The following is a 19,626-nucleotide window of genomic DNA, read 5'->3' as shown; positions in this document are numbered from 1 at the left end:
CATTTTTCAGAGAATCTTTTCAAGCTATCTTACCAGTAGTACCAGAAATTGTTTCAGAGTCAAGCCTGTACACTGTATTTAAAATATTTGCCACAGAAATACTGCTCCTGGAGTTTTTTTGTTTCATGGTTGCAGCACTGCTAGGAATGAAGATAAGCGAATTATACCTGTTCAGATAGATAGATTCTTCCACCTAACTTATTTCTAGATAAAGGATGTTTCATTGACTCACCAGGGCTAATGTTTTACCTCCTATTTTCTCACAGCAACACTATAGTCCCAGCTGGTTAGCAAGTAAAACACTGCATCAGCCAGGCTGTGAGGCTTTCTTGGTGACTAATACGGTGTTGCAGAGTCATGCAGGCACAAAGTGAGTAAAAAGGCCAAACTGTACATTGAAAGCTGCCTGAATGCTGCCTGCAGGCACAGGCAGTGACCTGGGCTGTCTGCAGAACCTTCTGTGACTAGCTGGGAGAAGTGGTGGCTGTCACTCCACGTACTGTAAACATGCAGACGCCACAATTAATATTTTTCCTGCTTTGAAGTCTGAACATGAGTTTGCTTGGTTCTGCTTGGCTGCTGATGGTATGCTAAATACAGTAATAATACAGAGATGAAGGCAATCAGGTGAATAAAAGTGCACAGCACAGTCACTAGTTAAAATGCACTGTAAAATAAGAATAGAAAAGATGCATTTATTTATTGGCTGCTGTTTAGTTTCTCAGTAAAAGGGTTTGAGAAGCTTAAAGGGGGAAGAGGGAGGGAGGGCTGTATGCTCATTAAACAGAAATACCATTTCTGTTTAACAGTATTGAGAAAAGAATGGTGATGCTTACTGACTGACACCACATGTGGATTAACAGAGTAGAATGAATTTGTCATGAAAGTGTACCAGCTAAGTCATACAATCTGCTTGCTTACTCACAGGGAAAAAATGACATTTTGTTCACTCACCAACAAAAGCATGGCTTGCTCCACATGGCTGAGTAGTAGAATTTTGCAAGGTTTGAGTAACACCTATGGTTATTTTTTAATATTATTAAATTTAAAATGCAGACATGCTTTTGGGTCATGCAAGTGTATGGACAGCTGGTCTTGATTTTCCTGAGGTTGTGTAAGAGTCACCTGTGGGGGAATCAGTTTGTCAGCAAGGCAACCAATGCACCATTTTATTTATTGGATACCAAAGTAAATTAAGAATGTTACTTAGGTTGCAAAATCAAGCACTTGAAAGTTAGGAAATACCAGATTTACAGTTGCCTGTGCAACATTAATTCTGTTCCCCTGTGCACTTAATAAGGCAGGATTCCTGTGAAAGGTTTTTGGATGTGGTCATGTAAAGACTACATCACAGAGCATATCAAAGAGGGACAGGCATAAGGTTGTGTGGACATCTGGCATTTCTTAACTTCTGAAGTGCCCAATTCTGCAATTGCCTAGGCATTTTTGAAGTAAAAATGTGAAGTAAAACTAAACCTACATATTACTGAACTGTAACCATCCCTCTACTGTACGCCTTCACTAGGCTTTGAGATAAAGTATTCAGCAATGTAGCACAGACTTGTGCCGCTTGATACCACAAACCTTGTAAACCAACTGCAGAAGGAAATGTTATCCAAAAGATGTGGTGGACTATTAGACTTAGGGTGAGGATTCACATCCTGGACTTAGAGATCATTAGGGGAGGGGACAGACTTGTGATGATTGTGTGTCCATGCAGTGTCTTCAGAAGGGAATGTGAGTCTCTGTCAAGAGTCAGGTCTGTGCTCTTTCTTGGCATCAGCTGCTTTAGGCAGCTGCTTTGCAGGTCTGTCATCATTGCTTAATTTCCAGTGGGGTTTTTGTAAGACTCTATTTTTTGTTCTTCTCTGCCCTCCCCAAGCTATTTCTGGGCAGTTTCGTATAGAAACAAATTAATTTACTGTCACTATGCTTTACCTACTACTATGTGCTGGGTCTATGCACTGTTCCAAATGAAACTTGCCAGTTCTCACTCATGTTTTATTTTGGAAGTTTAAGATCTCAGTTACGGATATACTACCAGAGTCCTTCTGGCTGCTCAGAACTGCAGTCTGAGAGGAGCCTTCTTCAGTTTGACAGTACTCTCCACATCCTCCTTTAAATGATAGGTCAAGAGTTCTGCATCTACAGATCTCCTTTACAGAACAGCCTCTTTTGTGCCCTGTGCTTGCTTAGTAAGCATTAGAGTTTTTCAGTGTTCATACCATTTCAAGCCAGGGCTAGCTGGTCTGGAGATGCAGGTCCTGAAGTTAATGCCCTTTTTGTACCCTGTGTGTGCCTGGAGAATGCCAGTTGCTTTTGAAATCTGACCTGGTCTGGTTAAACAGTTCTTAGTTCTTGCTCATTGTCCTGACTCAATAGTCAAGGCTCCTTTTCCTGCCACTTTATCTGTTTCAGCCAGGCTGTGGTGGTGGTGGTAAAATGCTCAGCAAAGTGAAGGGTGTTTGTTGCTGCTTGTTAGATATTCTCAAATGCAATTGTCCCTTTACTGAGGAGGCAAGAGAAGGGTAAAGAAAGGAAGATGCTTCTTGGAATCAAGAAACAGGCTGTGGAGAGATGAGACAAAACATCTGAAAAACAGAGTCAGTGGATATTCAGGAATAGGAAGAATACTTCAGAAAGTACTGAAGCTTTTAATCTCCATTCCTTCCTCCTGGATGAATGTTGAAAGGCAGAAGTTTAGTTTGTTCACTTGGATGATGGTGAGAAAGAAGGTCTATAGAGCCCACACATGTAAGCCCTTGAGGGAACCACGTGGCTGACCAAATCATTCTTTGTACCGAGTAACTCACCAAGTTCTCAGCAACAAGCTGTAAGCTAAGAGTCTTCAGAGTCACAACAACAGCAAACCCATCAGTGAAATCCTCTGCTCCTTTCTCCCTTTTTGCAGCCTCATGTACTGTAATTAAAAGGGGCGGGGGGGGGGGGGGGGGGGGGGGGGGGGAGAGAAGGGAAAAAAGGAATTTGCAGCCTCCCAAATATTCCTGTTTCTGACACAGAAATGGAAAGTGCTTGAAACGCTTTTCTAGAAATAAATGAGCTGTCATGGATCATGATGAAGATGTCTCAAGTGTACTTTTTCTAAAGTACAAAAAGGCCATAAATATCCTTTGTATTTTCAGCCTTAGTCATAGATTCTTTTTGTTCTTTTTCCCCTCCCGTTGTTTTCTGCTTTGGTTTCAATGGGTCATTTATCAGTTCGCTGAGAAGCCTCAGAACTGGTTTTATCCTTTTTAAGAAAATTGTTTTATTTCTATTTAAAACCATATAATTTTAGATTAAATCAGAGAAGGTTATTCTTTCTCTGTCTCTTTCTACTCTTTAATATTCAGTGCTTTTACTTTCTGCTTCAAACCTTTCCTCATTTCCCAGCTCATTCTGGCACTGCTTTGTTCCCTCTTGTGTGTTTCTGTTCCGGTTACCCTCTCCCTTCTCCCCCCACCTCCACATCCCCCTCCCCCCCCCCTTTTTTTTTTCCCTGAAGATATGTTAAGACATTGAGTTACTTATTCTCTGAATGTGTGTGATGATTTGTTTGAGAGGGTATTCAGATGATGGTAATTTTTAAATTATCTTTAAAATAAGGGTGGTTTAACAGGCTAGACAGTATAGCTTCCTATCCCTGCTCAACGGGAAATGGCTATTATTTTTCCTTGCACTGAATGCCAACTCATACCATTAACTGTGCAAACAACCTACAGTAGCATAAGCAGTTTTGAGATGGGAGAGCATGAGGTGGTTAATTTTTTCTGTGAACTTCTTGGTGTTAGCAGAAGTGTTATGTGCCAGAGATGCACATACTTCACCTATGGTTATAAAGCACTGTTTACTTTTTCCTGCAAATACAAAAGCCAAGTGGGAAGGGATATTTCATAAACTCTGTGCTATTGTGTCCTCTGGTCTAAGCCATAAAACAAGAGTAACAGAGACATTCCCTTTGAACTTGAAATCCCTTTCTAAGCTGCTGATCTAACCTAAGTGAGAGGAGGAGGCTATACTAGCCAGAAAATTTTTCTGTTCTGGGCATTTCTAAACACCCCCCCCTGCCCCTTTTCTTTTTTTAAAGTCCTTAAGTGAGTTTGATGCTGCACCTCTGCCCATAAATTTAAAAAAATATTATCCTAATGTAGGTCAGTGAACTGAAACGCCACTGTACACCATGGGGGATTAAAGTCAGAGAGGCAGCCCTCTCCCACTCCTACTAGGTCATATGACAATATAAACAAGAAGTGCAAGGAGCCTTCAGCTTTTTCTTGCCCTAATCCTTTGTTTATGCAGCACTTAAACTGACTTTTGGGGTCGTCTCTGTCTGGCATTAAAGCCCTAAAGCTTTTTGAAGTTTCCCTGAAGTTAATAAAATTAGTCTGCCCTCATCGCTAGGCCCCTTGCTGCTGCTTCAGAGCAGACTGCATATCCCTTACTGTCTTCGTGGCATTTGGCTCTTTAAGTTAATAATATTTTATAACAGAAAAAAAAAAAAAAAAGAGGGGGGGGGGGGGAAGTGTTTGAGAGAAAAGCAGAAAGATCTCCCAAAAGGCTGTTCAGCTAATAGGCAAAGTGCTTGCCATTGTAGATATTCTGAGAACTCAAAGGGGATTAACTTAAAATCCAGTGATTGAAGGTAAATTGCTGGTAAAGTAATTGGAAGTGTTGAGTTTCAGTTGGAGAGAACAACATGCATTTCTGTGCCTTTTTGCAAAGCAAGGCTAAAAGGAAGAGTAAACTTAATTTTTCTAACATGATCTTACAGTTGAGAAAATGAGGTTTCCTGTGTAGCAATTATGCCTCCTTCACCTATTTGTTTTACTGAAGAAACTGATCAGTTATCATAGATAGGATGACAGAGAATGGGATGTATTTAGCATACAAGATTGACAGTCTGAGTCATAAAGGTTTTATTCCAAACACTCAGGCAAGTCCATGTTCACTTACCTCAGCATCACTAAAGCAGTTGTAATTCTGATGGCCTATAGACTTGCCCAGGGAATAATGGTGATATGACAGAACATACCAATCAGCCTCAAGAGAGATTTTTTTTTTCTAACAAGCTGAGCACTGGACTAAAAGGAAGGGTGCAGCTGGAGCCCTTGCTTCCTTTCCTTAACTGTGTGTACAAGGGCAAGACCCTAAAAAGTACATTTACTTAGAGAAAGATGAGAGGTTTTAAAGTCAAAAGGTATTAAATGAGTATGGCATACCTAAATGGTGATAAATTTTGTTGCTGTTAAAATCATCAATTGTAGGTTATCATTACCTGCTTACTCGAAGGAGCATGGTCCTGTAATGCTTGTTCACAGAAACAAGTCTTGAGTTTTTTCCTGGCAGCCTCGCTGGGAAGGCTCTGAACTGAACCATCCTAGCCTTAGTATGATTGCTCACCCTGTAATTCCGTCTTTAATTAAGTTAAAGATAACTTTGAAGTGCTCTTGGAAAAATAAAAGATGTTTATGTTGTCTTTAAAGTTGGCTTCCTGTGCCATTTTTGGGAGATAACTATAAAAATAATAGATATATGGAAGATCTTCGCTGGAGTATAAGAGACTATTTCAAACACAGGGGTTAGAAGGCCATAGCTGAAGGTGGAGGAGGGAGATGTTCAGTTTTGAAACTCTTGTTTTAGGAAGAAAAGATTCATAGGGAGAAGTAGTATTTTTATTTCACCAGCTAATGTAACTGGAAAAATGATGATGGTTTTGGGAATGCAGGTGCTGCTTCAGGTTGAAGTTAGCAGTTTCTTTTTCTGCTAGTCTTCTATTTCAGACCCAAAGAAAGGTAAGTGTACCTGAAAACTTATCTTCCCCACTACTACCATCTATTATCAGTGGCTATAGTAAAAGACATTATTCGGTTTTGAATTTAAGCTAGAGATTGCCAAGCAGTGATACCCTTGCTAATGGTTCACAAGCTATTTTAAAGCAGTGCTTGTTGAGGGGGTGCAAGAGGGCAGACACAAAAAAAACCCTGCAAACCAAAACCACAACCACCATACAGCACAACCAGAAATAGGACCTTTTGGGAAAAGATGAGGGGTAGATGTTCAGGCAGTGAGTGCTGTCAAGACGTCTGAATGTTTTTGCTTACAGCCTTGACTCTGCATTCAGCAGCTGCCTGTACTGTTGTCTTCTCCATATGGAAGAAGGAAGAAGGGTTGTAGATGTTTCTCATCCTGCAAGTGCATGTAGTCTGGGACAGATGAGGTGCTCTCTTAATATTGCACAACTCAGTCAAAGCTTGAACAAGTAAACCCTATTTAAAAGAAACAAATGTCTGATGCCAGATTTTCTGCCCCAGTGAGGCTGATGTTAAAAGAGAAGCATACATATGTGATAAAGTAATAACCAACGAGATTAGGGATTTGAGTTTGCGTATGCACTCCTGTTTATGGAGGGGACTTCAGGGAAGGAGAACAGCTTAACACACCAGCAATATTTTGAGCCGTCATTGAAACTGAACAAAGAGGGAGTGTTCAAAGCTGGTTATCATTCTTTGCTCTTCTAAGTCTTTAAAACCTTTAAATTTACCTAAAAATTTCTAAGATATGAAGAAGAGCTGCAACTTTTGCCACCCAAAAAAAAATAATCTTGAGAAGATTTAAGTAAGATCTCCTTAGTTCTTCTGGTAAGTAAGTAAATGTTCTGTGTGGCTATGAGGTAGAGTAACTCCAGGCATTAGGTATACAGGGATATTCACACCTACAGGATTAGGCTCACTTGACTGCACCTTATACTTTGTAATGCCTAAGGGACGGTTGTTTATCTTGCCTTACCCACCAACCTTGCTGCCTCTTGTTCCTGATAGCTTAATTAAGAATTCAACTTGTGAATGGTTCTTCCCACTGGGTTACAAACCTTGAAATTAAAATTGGATACAATGGTCATAAGGCTTTTAGTTTAACAAATCAATGTATATGTAAAGGTGAAGATTTAAAAGGCTCTATTTGGAAGCTCTGAGTAATTCTGTCATTTCTTTAGTAGTGTGGCTATTGAGTGCAAGTCTGGAGCTAGGAGACAGGCTCTTTATGTAGGTGATAATGTACTTAGCTGTAGGGTGAGTAATGGAATAAACTTTTTGCGAGCATAGGTACTTAAGTGACTTTCATGAAAAGGTTTCAAAGCAGAAAGATTTTAATTAACTGATCTTTACAGCATATTCTGATGCATGTTTGTTCTTCCTGTCTTGAAAGAAAGGAGGTGAAAGCAGAAATCTATTAATTCGCCAAGTCTTGTATCATTTTAGACACAGATTCTCTTAAATTCAACAGTTCATATGACTTGTCTAGAATTTTTGTTCATCTGGGGCTAGATGGTTTTCTAAGGGCAGGGTGGTAGAAATCACCAAACTTAGTGTATCTCAGAGGTATCATTTTTCTTGTCACTTGAGATTGTGGCCTCATGAAGCCCTCTTTCTTTTGCAGGTGATGGACGATTACAGTGTGATCGGTCGCTCATTGTTCAAAAAAGAAACAAACATCCAGATTTTTGTGGGTCTAAAAGTCAAACTATCTACAGGAGAAGATGGAGTAATAGATGGTGGGTTTGGCCAGAGTGGCAAGTTTAAAATCCGAATTCCAGGTAGGTGTTTCTCAACTGACAAGTGCAAATCTACGTCGAGTGTGGAGGATCTTTCTGCATTGTGAGTCTGAGTGGAAACAAGTAGCGTCACGCGGTTTTGAGACCAGCTCATACCCAGTTTGGCCACTGATGATTTGGTAGAGTGTACCTCTCCTAATTAAATGATGGTGGCTGTGGGTTACATACTGTGAGACAGAGCAGCCTGAAGCCCCATCTCCTGTGTTAACAAATTCTGATTTGAAAATGACTTCTTGTTAGTATCAGTCCCATAGAGATCATGGAAATCTCTCTTCTCTTCATATACATACGATTTGCAGCAGAGCTCTTCTGAACTATTAAAGGAAAGCAAATCTGCAATAATTTTTCCTTATAGCTGCTTATTAAATATAGTGGATATCAAGTTCCTTAAATTGACTCTTTTCTGCATGTTATTTTGTAACTTGCCTTCAAGCAAATAATGCCTGATAAATGAGTTTTTGGAGATCCTGAGAGGGTTTTTTTTATGGCTGGTGTCTCCTGGTTTTATGATATTATGTATTACTGTATTTTTCATCCTTGGTGAGTTACAGAAAAGACTTATGATCATGGGGAATGATGGATGCTAGAGTTTGTAAGTGTCACTACTGGTTTGGTGGGGGTTTTTCTTTCTTCCTTTAAGGTAGGAAAGTTTTTCTGAGCCTTTTCAAAAGGCAATAATAGGTGCTGCATTTAACTCAGATTGTGAGATAAGATTTTAACCATACTAGGAGCAATTTTGTATTTCTGTAGTGTCTTCAGCCCATTTGTCACTAGTTAATCCTCTATCTTCTTTAGGAAGATGAGCAAGATTATTTCTGTTGTACAAGTGGAGGAAAAAAATTATAATGTTCTGTGCCAGCAAACAGTCACATAGCAATTGATCTGCAAAGTGAAGTTTCCTAATTTCTTGCTGAATATGGACTGTTTTCCATTGTACTTAAGGCTTGATGCTACTGCACTAGCTTTGACTCACAGCAAGCTTCCTTTCTCCTTCCTACCACAAGAATTTCTGACTAGACAGAAAAACTCGTGTATTCCAGTTTTGTCACCAAACACTGCACTTTGCAATTAGGTCTCAGAACCTAATTAGCAAGCACAGGGCATATTTAAAGAAAGAAATTGCACCAGATATATCTATGGGTTTGCATTTTCTGGTATAGAAAAGCTTTTAAGTCTTCACTTGAGATAGGTACCTTTAGGTAGGTGGTGAAATGATGTGTAAATGACCTTAACACTGAAAAGGATTCAAGCTGAAAATCGAGATAGTATCTTGCTTAAAGATGTGGTGTTCTCAGTAGCAGTTCTGTCCTGGAGGCAAAAACATGATGAAAGAGAAGAACAGGAGGATGACATTTATGTTGCCATTTCCACATTTTGGAAGGAGGAAATGGTTCTTCATGGGATGGGGAGAAGCCTAATAAGTAGTCTTTGTCACTGTTGTGCATGTAAGTGGGAAATACAATTACAAACCAGCAGTTGCATTAAGAAAATCATACACATATTTAGACAATTGCTTTTTGCTTTGTTTATTAAGTTAGTGGAAAGAAATGATAGCTTTCACCAAGGTGTTTGTTATCTCATCTTGGTTATGCTCTCCTGATGTTTAACAGTAGATCATGAACACAGAGGACCCTTTATAGTTTGGTCTTTCAATGAGAAAAGTATGTAGCAGAAGACTAGAATTTAATACCCCTTTAAGGCAGGCAGAATAATAGAACTCAGTTTACTTTTCTTTAGTCTGCGTCAAACTTGGGTACTCTTGTTGTCTGGAGGGAAGCGGCAATAGCTAAATTAGCTCAGGCTGAGAGCATCAAACAATGTATGACTAGCAGGGGAAAGAACTGCAGAAGCACCTAATAATCTGTGTCTTTAAGAGTTGCAGAGGTTTGTGTGTAGGGGGAGGGCTATTGCTGTGATGCTGTTTAAGTCAACTGCAGTTCACATTCCTTTGTTAGGTCAGTGTTGCTTTTTTAATGTGTCTGCATCCTGTTTGTGGGTTTTGGGGTTTTTTTTATTAAATTTAACTGATCAGACTCTTTTCTTCCTCCTTCCCCCCTCCCTGTCCCACATCCCCCCCACCTTCAGCCGTGCCTCCCCTCATATATATTCTCTTTTACAGATTTCTTATTTGAAGAGCTCTTTTTAATTTTTCTGAAGTTATTTTCTTGTGATTCCTTCACAAATCTATTAGGGAGTGGGAGGGAAGGGAAGGAAATGTGCAAGCTGAAAAGTGCCTTGGACTGCCTCAGCCTGGCACTCAGTCAGTCCTCTCATTTAAAACCAGTCAACCTCTGGAACTGAATACCTTGTTTGAGTAGTTAACCTGATGATATCTGAGAGCTAGTGTTAGAAACAAACCTCTAAATAGCCATAGAAATCAGGTAGGTGTATCAGAGACTTGTCCTGACTACTGAAGGTAATAGCAGACCGTGGCACATTGTAGGGTGTTATATGGTTCCACTGGTGCCAACCACCTCTAGCACCATGCCCACTCCCACAAAGTGATTGTTGGGCTCCCCAGCTGTTGTTCCATAGCCACTTGGAAATGGTTTATGTTTGAGTATAGATCACAGCCTAGGAATATTGTCTTATGTTGTCTGTGGGCTGAAACTTGGCAGACCTTACAGCTGGTAATGGCAGAACATGGATCTGTTTCTTATTCTGGCACTGCTTGTGTGCAGCAGTAAGTGGGATCCTTCTCTCTGCTCTTCTGCTCTGCAAAATGGGGATAATTGCTATCCATTTGGGGGAGGAAGAGGGGAGAAGAAAAAAAAATAAAAATCTCTGATTTAGATTTATTCCAGACTTGGAGCATTAATATTTCTTGAAAAGGCTTAATTATCTTCTTTTGCAGTACAAAAACATATTTAGAGTACAGCATGCAATTGGAAGTCCCTTGGTTGCTGAAAGATGTCAGCAATTTGGAAGAAATTCAGGGAAGAGCAGCAAGAATGCTGGAGAGGCTGAAGGGAGTGATTTATGAGGGAAAGAAGATGAAAAGAAATGCATGAAACTTGGCTAAATGATGTCTAAGTGGGAGATATGATTATCTGCAAGTATTTGAAGAACATAATGGGGAAGAAACCCATAGGGTGGTCCAACGAGGTAGAAGTAAAGCTAATAACACAAAATACAGCAAAGTGTAACTTGACTACTGATAGATGTTATTTAGCAGAGATTTCTTACACTGCCAGATCATCTTTGCAGTGAAAGAGGATGTAATTACATTTTGAAAATAATAATAATAATAATAATAAACCAGGTTGGAAGAGACATTCAAGACCATCGCGTCCAACCCCTCAACCAATCCAACCCACCTAAACAACTAAACCATGGCACCAAGCACCCCATCAAGTCTCCTCCTGAACACCTCCAATGATGGTGACTCCACCACCTCCCCGGGCAGCCCATTCCAATGGGCAATCACTCTCTCTGTATAGAACTTCTTCCTAACATCCAACCTAAACCTCCCCTGGCGCAGCCTGACACTGTGTCGTCTTGTTCTGGTACTGGCTGCCTGGGAGAAGAGACCAACTTCCCTTCAGGTAGTTGTAGAGAGCAATAAGGTCACCCCTGAGTCTCCTCCTCTCCAGGCTAAGCAACCCCAGCTCCCTCAGTCTCTCCTCATAGGGCTTGTGTTCCAAACCCCTCACCAACTTTGTTGCCCTTCTCTGGACTCGTTCCAGCAAGTCAACAGTCAACATCCTTCCTAAACTGAGGGGCAGTTTGCTAGTGCCTGTGTTGGGGTGAAATGGAGAGGCAGCAGGGCATTGGAAAATAGAAGGACAACTTATTTTTCATCTCATTTCTGATTTTGTGCTCAAACGTGCTTTTATTGCTTGAATGACAAGGTTTAACCTGCTTTCTGGACTGTTTGCAGCAGAACCTAATTTAAAAAAAAGACAATTAAAAATAAAAGAAGTATTTGCTGGCAGATCTGCTGTTCTGTAGGGCTAGGTTGTGAAGCTGTTTGTGTTTTAACTGAGGAGAAAGTTTCAATGCGTGTTAATGGACAGAATGATGCTTACTTTCCAGACTAGTTGTACGATCAAATACATAAAAAGGGGGGGACATAATCTCTAAACTCACAAGAGAGTTTTGCTTAGTTGAACAAGCTGCTTAAAAGCCAAACAGGATTTGAAAGGCAATTTAAACTTCAGTGCTTTGTAAGTTACACTGGCATGGGTGTGTGAGGGAGCGAGCTACTGATGGAGTGCTTCTTGCTGAGGTGGGTGATACGGGGCAGCTGTTTCACTTGTAAATGGCAACCCTGCATTATATAGTCAAGGTAAATGAGTGAAAGGTATTGTTCAACTTTGAAATGAAGAACGAGTTTGGGGAGGCAAGAACTGTATGTTTAAGTGTCTTATTCTAAAGAAGACAAAAGCTAACAGTGACAGTCTTTGGAAAATGCTTATTTCAACATACATTGCACCTAGGAATGTCATGCCAGTTGATTTGAAAAAAAAAAAATTCCAAGGGAAGTTCAGTGACTCGTTTGAATAACAGTGCTAATTGTGGATTTGAACTGCCTCTCACTCGAGAACTGACCCTGCAAAACTCCGCTGGGTTTGCAGAATCGTGATCTGTTGACATCTGCTGTGAGATTGGCTTGAGACATGCCCATTTCATTGGTTTTGGCATGTTTCATTTGTCTTGTGCTTAATTATTGTAAAATGTGGCAAGTTTTTAAATGTAATTGGAGCACATGTCATGTCGCAGGCATAGTTCACTTTCCTTTCTGTCTCGACCGTCTAGCTGATGGTAAAGTGTTCATCCATTCTGAGGCACTGTGGTGTGTTTGACTGAGATTCTTTTCTTCTCTTGGGCTCAATACAGTAAGAATTGCTATGCACAAGATGAGTTCAAAGCTACCTTATTTCTTAATGCGAACGAAGCAGTGCATATCTAACACTCGTAACAGCTGAACACATTTCTGAATTGAGCATGTTTGAATGTAATAAAAGGCACACTTTTCATAAGAGGAGATATAAATGAGAATATTAGAATATAAGCTTTTATACTTTGCTATTCTTTCCCCCTGTACAGGATAAGGTAGTTCAAAGTTTCTTACAGCAATTGAAGACTAACTCATTTGTGACCACCTCTTTTGTTGCTAGTAACTTTTTGCCTTGCGTTCGTGTTTCTTGCATATAGGAGAGGAAGTCTCTTTTTGCCTTTTCTGCTTCTTGGTGTGGTAGAGTGTTTGAATGTGCTGTAGTTCTGTAGTAATAGCACAAATGTGCTCCCTAGTTCAGGGAACACAATGCCTCTGGGATCCTACAGTTTTAGTATAAGATGACATTGGGGTAAGACTTAAGCCATGGGCCTTATTCTTGAGAAGCCCTTGTATTCCGTTGTGGGAAACCAAGGGTAGAAATGACGAGTGTGTTTCCCCTGTAGTGTGTTGTGGAGGTGGTGTCTTTTGGTGGGTTTGTATTTTGACACATCCTTTTGCTGTTGGATGAGACCCCTCCCTGGCTTGCAAAGTGATTAACAACACTGAGAGAAAGCTTTCATGTAAGAGCTGTAGGTGAGCAGCACAACTTCACATAATTTCAATTCCAGTTAAAGAGTCTAAGTGTAAAAGTGGGATTCAGTTAATTTTTTCAGCACTCCACTTAAGCAAGGAAAGTCTCATAGAGGTTAAATAGTGTGTGAGAAGTCAGTTATGCAGAGATGGGAAAATGCAGCAGTAATGTAACTTGTGTATCACATGGGTTTCTGTAACTTCCCCCTTCAAAAATACTTCACTTGTTATTTTTTATTATTATTTATCTTTTGCTCTTCAAGGCATGCCTTGCTTCCTTCAGGTGGTTCCCAACACCTCAAATGTCACTGGTATTTGTGGAATATTAGTTACCAAGTTTTTCTTAACGGTAGGAGACGAGCTTTAAATAGTTGAGTGTAGATAAATGTTGTAATTTGGTGGGCAGTCCTGACTGACAGCAGCAGCAATGGGGCAGTTAAACCTTTTCACTTGCACTGAGAGTAATTAAACATCCTGTCACTAAGCGGCATACTTTTTGTGGGAGATCCTGACATTTGGAATTCTTTGTTTGTGTTGCATTATAATAGGATAATCTTCTTCTCTTAGGCCAAATGGAATTTAGGCACATTTAATGTCTATGTTTGCCTGGCCTGGCTCCTTTTTAATAAAAGAAAATAAAAAATTGCTGGCTGCAAAGGTCTGGTGGGTTGCCATCCCTGTCAGTATCAGGTGAGGCTGAGCAGGATTTCAGTCAAGAGGAAAAACAAAAGCCCACGGGAAAGAAATCTCTGTAGCTGTGTTTTATTTAAAAGCTGGAGATTAGCTCTGCTTGTTCTTTCACAGTCTCTTTTCCCCTACCCTCTAAAATAAACAAAACCTAAAATCCTTAAGGGGTGCTTCAAGCATAAATCTCCTTCTCTCCTTTTTGTGAGAGTTGGCTAGTGTAGTATGGACAGAGGCTGGGAGAGGATTGTTGCCAGGGAAGCATCACTTCCCTCTATGATCCCCTCTTGAGCGGATTAAACTGTAGTGATGCGAAAGTCCTGGTGACCACATAGGAACTAGGAGTTTGAACTGCATTTATCCAAAAACATTGGCCTGGAGGAATCGAGGCCACCTTTTACATGGTGACATCCTGTAAGCGTTTATTGACCTTTGGAACCGAATATCCAGATTTATTGACCTTAGAGTGTTCTGTGGAATCAAAGTCAAGATTTGTGCACATTCCTTCTGAATGAAAACAGAAGGCAAGGAAGTGTTAACGTATTAACTGGCTGTCTGCCTCATTCATGTTAGTGTCAGGAGAACCTGATCTTGACTGAAATGACAGAATTGCAAGACTGAGTCTCTAAACTTAGAGCTTTGAAGGCTGATGTGTTGATTTTAAGATTGATTTCAGAGGCGACCAATCATTGCACACTATAGTAGATGCCACGTCCAAGGGAGGCTAAGATTCTTTGTATTTCAAGTTGCCATTGGAGTGTCTGTTGAACAGTTTGCTCTTTTGGGATCAAGCAGACATGGATTAGGAAATTATCAGGCATCAGCCCTTTGAATGCATCTGTGGAAGGAAAAGGTCTGGCTGTAATGTAAGCATTTGTGTTGGGTATGGTGTAGGCTGCACAGTGCTCTTCTGCATAACTGAAGAGAATGAGGTGGGGACTTCTTTTTATTCTTTCCACAAACCCTTTTATTTCTGTTCAAGAGTAGCTGCAGGAAAGTGCTCTCAATGCAATGGAAGGGCCTTTAGGTCTTTTTACACTGTTACATAATTTCAGTGTTTCCTCTTCACTCATCACACACACTCATGACAATTGCAGCCCCTCTGGTTGTGTGTAGTCTTCAGGATAAAGCCCTATTTTTTGTTCTCTGACCAGTCAGTCAGCCGCGGTAGAACAGTGTGTACTGAACCCTTCACCTGACCCTGAATAACAAAGCACCTTATGCTTGCAGCAGTTTGAGTTTATCCTCAAAGCAAACCCAGATTAAACTCTGGGCTTTGGCTGTTGCGTTCCTGCCTAGGTTATTTTTCACTTCTACTCAGCAGAGCTTTGTGAGCTTTTTGGTGGTGTTTTGGAAACAGTAAAGATGTAGGCACTGCCTCAATCTGAAAAAAATACAACTTTGAGAAGTGTACTAAGGTGGTGAAGTTAAATATAAAAATATAGAATAATATAAGTATAATGAAGAGCATCTTATCTAACTCTCCATTGTGACATGCATTCTGATACGAGGTCAAATTACGTGATTGCATTCCCCTCGCTGTTTTGGATGGTGCTTTTTAACTGACCTATTGTCCTGTACTGTTTGTTTTGTGGTTTGTTTTTTTTCTTCTCAGTGAGTAATCAACTCTTTTATTTTTTCACTTTCACTGGGGTCCTGCTGTAAATATGAAATTATTTGTGAAATTTGGGAGGGTGGGGAGAGAGGGATAGGGTTAGGAAAAAAATAGAGTAATTCCAGCAGATGGGATTTGTTTGACTTTAGCATGGGTATATTTACTTCTACAGAACCAGTAGCACATGGCAAAGGAAAACACACAAAAGTAACCCACAAATAAATAATCCCCACAAACAAAAAAACCAACCCAAACCCAATCAACTAACCAAAACAACAACAACAAAAAAAACCCCAACAAACAAAACCCCCCATCAAACAACACACACACACCTGCCAGTTGCTTACATTTCTTTTCTTATCTTAACATTAGGTTCCAAACTCCACTGAGCCCCTCTTTGCTTTGACTAGTGTCTGCTAATGCATTTGTTTCTGTTATTTTATTTCAGGCTGGTACTGCCACTGCCCTCCTGCCTGTGTTTCTTGATCTCTTAAAGTCTTTTGCCAGTAACAGCTTATTTTGCCCTCAGATATTTCTGCCAGCAGTATTCAGGCTGTTGTAGGGGTGTGCAGGGTGGAGGGGATTTGTTTCGGAGTTGTGGATGTCCTAGAGTTGTAACCTTGTGAGCCCTTGAAATAAAAGGCTGAAGGGAAAAGCCGGTCTGGCTCTGTGCTCGAGATTGCCCTCTGCAGATGGAGGCTGTCAAGAATTTAGCTGCCAAAATAGTTTTTCCTTTTTTGTCCAAGTGCATTCTAATTGTTTCCTTTTTTTTTTGCCTCCAAGATCAGCAATTGCTCTACTGATATCCTGAAGTTAAGTTTCAAATCCCTGTTGCAAAACAGAAAGATGCTATAGTTAGCAGTTGTTTATCTTAATTTGAAGATAAAATATGGATCTGATAGCGTGGGGAGAGCTTGGGAGACTACTGCAGGTTTTTGCAAGTATTTGGGAACTGAACAATTGTTATTTCAGTTGGCAGTGACATTGGTAGTCAGCTGTCCAAAGTACTCACAATGGTAAGCCCTCAAAGAAGGATTTATCTTTTATTTTAAATAAATAAATAAATAAATCTTTACAGATTGTTTCTTTTCTCAGATAAACTCAGGTCATATATATGAGAGTCTCCTAAGCCACAAGAGCTAGATAGGTAAATTAAACAAACCAAGATTTGCACTCAGTTGCATGTTTTTAGGATCTGGAATTTCAAAAGAAGTGAACTTATCTTGAGATTTGTAGTAAAACTGAGAGCTGGGAGGGCTGTTGTGTATTATAACCTTACTTCTGTGTAGGGTCTCTTGTGGTCATAAGTCTTTTGAGTTAATCCAGGCTTTGTTATTTTGAGGGAATGTAGTTATTGTGGAAAGTTGCATTCCCTGGGAGAAAAGAAGCATCTTAAGTATTTAGGGCTGCTACTTTGCTGAATTTTGAATAATTACAACAGCAACTGTAAGCTACTTGGACCCTGTTGCACAGTCCAGATAACTGGCAGGACACGTCTGCAATTGATGTAGCTGAGCAGCCTTCTGAGTTCTGAGCTCGTAATTGCCATCACATCAACACTAACTTAACTGGGGAAAGATCACCAAATACCTCTACAGCTCCCTGAGAGGAGGTTGTCGACAGGTTGGGGTTGGTCTCTTCTCCCAGGCAACCAGTGGCAGAACAAGAGGACACAGTCTCAAGCTGTACATGGGGAAGTTTAGGCTCAAGATGAGGAGAAAGTTCTTCAAAGAAAGAGTTATTGGCCAGTGGAATGGGCTGCCCTGGGAGGTGGTGGAACCACTGCCTGTCCATATGTTCAAAAAAAGATTGGTTGTGGCACTTGGAGCCGTGGTTTAGTTGTCATGAGGTATTAGGTAATAGGTTGGACTCGATGATCTCTGAGGTCTTTTCCAACCTGGTTGATTCTATGATCTAATATCTTTTGGCTTCACACTGTTGCTGCATGACGACAACCTTCATCACATTGTCTTGAGCCTTGCCTAATAGGCTTTAGGCTGGATGTTAGGAAGAAGTTCTTCACAGAAAGAGTTATTGGCCATTGGAGTGGGCTGCCCAGGGAGGTGGAGGAGTCACCATCACTGGAGGTGTTTAGGAAGAGAAGTGCCATGTCCAGTCCCCTCTTGAATATCTCCAGGGGTGGTGACTCCACCACCTCCCCGGGCAGCCCATTCCAACGGCTAACAGCTCTCTCTGCAAAGTTCTATGAACATAGAGCTGTAGAATAGACCTATATCCAAGCTTTTAAAATCCTGCTGCATTGCCATTTTGGATGCTTTTCAGTTTAAGAGGAGATGCCTTGCTGCAGTTACTGCAGACCAAATATCCTGTTCCTTGCAGACAAAGTTCTGCATTTAATTTTGACTTCACTGGGTTTATGCAACTGAAATGGCAAACAGCTTGGATTAGAACATGGCATTGGAACAGTATGATTGCTCTTACTTTTAAGAAATACTACTGCAGTTTAGTGTGGTACACATTCTGCACACAAGAGCAGGATGCCTGTGCTACTTCTTGGTTTGTCTGTGGGTTGTTTTGGAGTTTTTTCTGTCAGTTGTCCTTTCTAGGTGTTTCATTTTGTAAATTCAATACACTCTTGCTGTAATTTAAAGTGTGAAGAGAATTTCTTTTTTCCTGGAGTAATAATATAGCTAACAGTGTTTTTTATTACATGTCTATATAGTGTGGCTGAGCAACCTTAAAGCACCAAGAAAACGTGAATCCTGTAATACCTTATATGTCTTAAAGATATAAAGGGGGGAAGTATATATATATATATTTATTAATATATATTATAAACATGTATATTATATATATTTTTTTCTCTCTTTTTTTAAAAGGATTTTATTTATTTGATTTTTCTCTAGTTCAACATAAGAAGCTTTATGCTTTCCTCTACAGGTTTGGGATACTTTAGTGCACCTTAGTCCCTTCACTGTTTTTTGTTAGTTTGGTTTTTTCCATACTCCTCTTCTGAAGAGTAACAAAATATAGATATCTGAGAAAAATTTGCACTGGATCACTGCTGCTCTGTTGAGGGTTGCCCTCCTGGGAGGGAAAGGTCTTTTTTCTTGCTAAGGACTTAGGTGCTGTCAGTACAGCTAAATAAGAGGGATTCAGAGGATCCCTATGGGTTCGGCTATGCGACTGAGCACCCAAAGCATGATGCTTTTTAAAGTGATTGTTGTATTACACATTTTATAAGTACTTCTTTAGACTTTTAAGGTGCTTTCTCCAAGAGCCCTCTTGTTTATGTACTGCAGGACGTAGAAGCCACATGATTTAGACTGTATTCTCAGATCTGTAATTAATTTGTACAATACCAAAGAAGAAATTATTTCCTTTGTATTTATTTCTGCTTTCTTGTGTGCGAAATGGGATGCTGCCATCTTTGGATGTTGGAGTCCTCACTCATGGCTTTGCAGTATTTGGATGGAAAATACTCATATTTGAAACCTTTATGTAATTCAGCTTTGATCTTATTAAATGTCTTCACAAGGGTAGCTTCTGCCTTCAGGTTGCTCTCTTGCAATGAAATTTCTCTCCCATTTTGTAAACTGTTTGTACTACTTTACTTGATTTTGGTCGTTCATCCCTTGGGCCTTTCACCTTCCCTTTCCACCAGTGTTTGTTCAGATAATCTGTTTGAAGTCTGAGTAAAAACATACACCATGGGAGCTTCCTGGAGGCATAGAGCTGTGTGCTTTCCAAATTGTAGGCTATTTGAAGTACTGACTTACAACAGCGGCCACTGCTTAGTGGATGAGAACTGCTGTGTGACAAGGATGTTAACCTTGAGAAGCTGGTCTGTGTTTTGAGTTTGGGGACAAAAAAATAGTTGTTCTTAATAGTGTGCCTTGATTTTCAAGGAAGTCTGTGTAAAGCAGTCTATAGTTTGTGTTTTCACAAAGGGTTTTCAGTGTTTAATAAAGAATGGGAAATAACTGGAGCTTCAATAGACCTGTTTTGGTAGGGGAGGTGTGCTGTAACATGTTTACATAAGCAACAAAAGCATTTCCTGCCTGTAACTACAGTATTATTGCATTTTAAGAAGCCACAGAAAGTACTTCAAAAGTACTTGATACTTGGAATGAAAGTTATAGGTAGAGAAAACCATCATCCTGCTTAGGAAATGTCCATTGTCTAGTATCTGAGGTTGTAACTTCAGTCAAGAAAATTCAGTTTTTG

At 40.1% G+C, this 19,626-nt stretch overlaps 1 protein-coding gene across 1 annotated transcript in view; it reads left to right on the top strand.

The window, feature by feature from the left end:
- Window positions 1–19,626, top strand: part of EEFSEC (eukaryotic elongation factor, selenocysteine-tRNA specific) — a 130,520-nt gene that overhangs the window by 79,024 nt on the left and 31,870 nt on the right. The window contains exon 6 of the mRNA XM_054162704.1: window positions 7,435–7,591. Coding sequence (XP_054018679.1) covers window positions 7,435–7,591 — 157 coding nt within the window. The remainder of the gene's footprint in view (window positions 1–7,434; window positions 7,592–19,626) is intronic.

This window comes from Dryobates pubescens, chromosome 1, assembly GCF_014839835.1.
Source record: "Dryobates pubescens isolate bDryPub1 chromosome 1, bDryPub1.pri, whole genome shotgun sequence".
Classification (NCBI taxonomy): domain Eukaryota; kingdom Metazoa; phylum Chordata; class Aves; order Piciformes; family Picidae; genus Dryobates; species Dryobates pubescens.
Note: the sequence above shows the minus strand (reverse complement) of the source record. Positions and strands in the feature narration are given on the sequence as shown.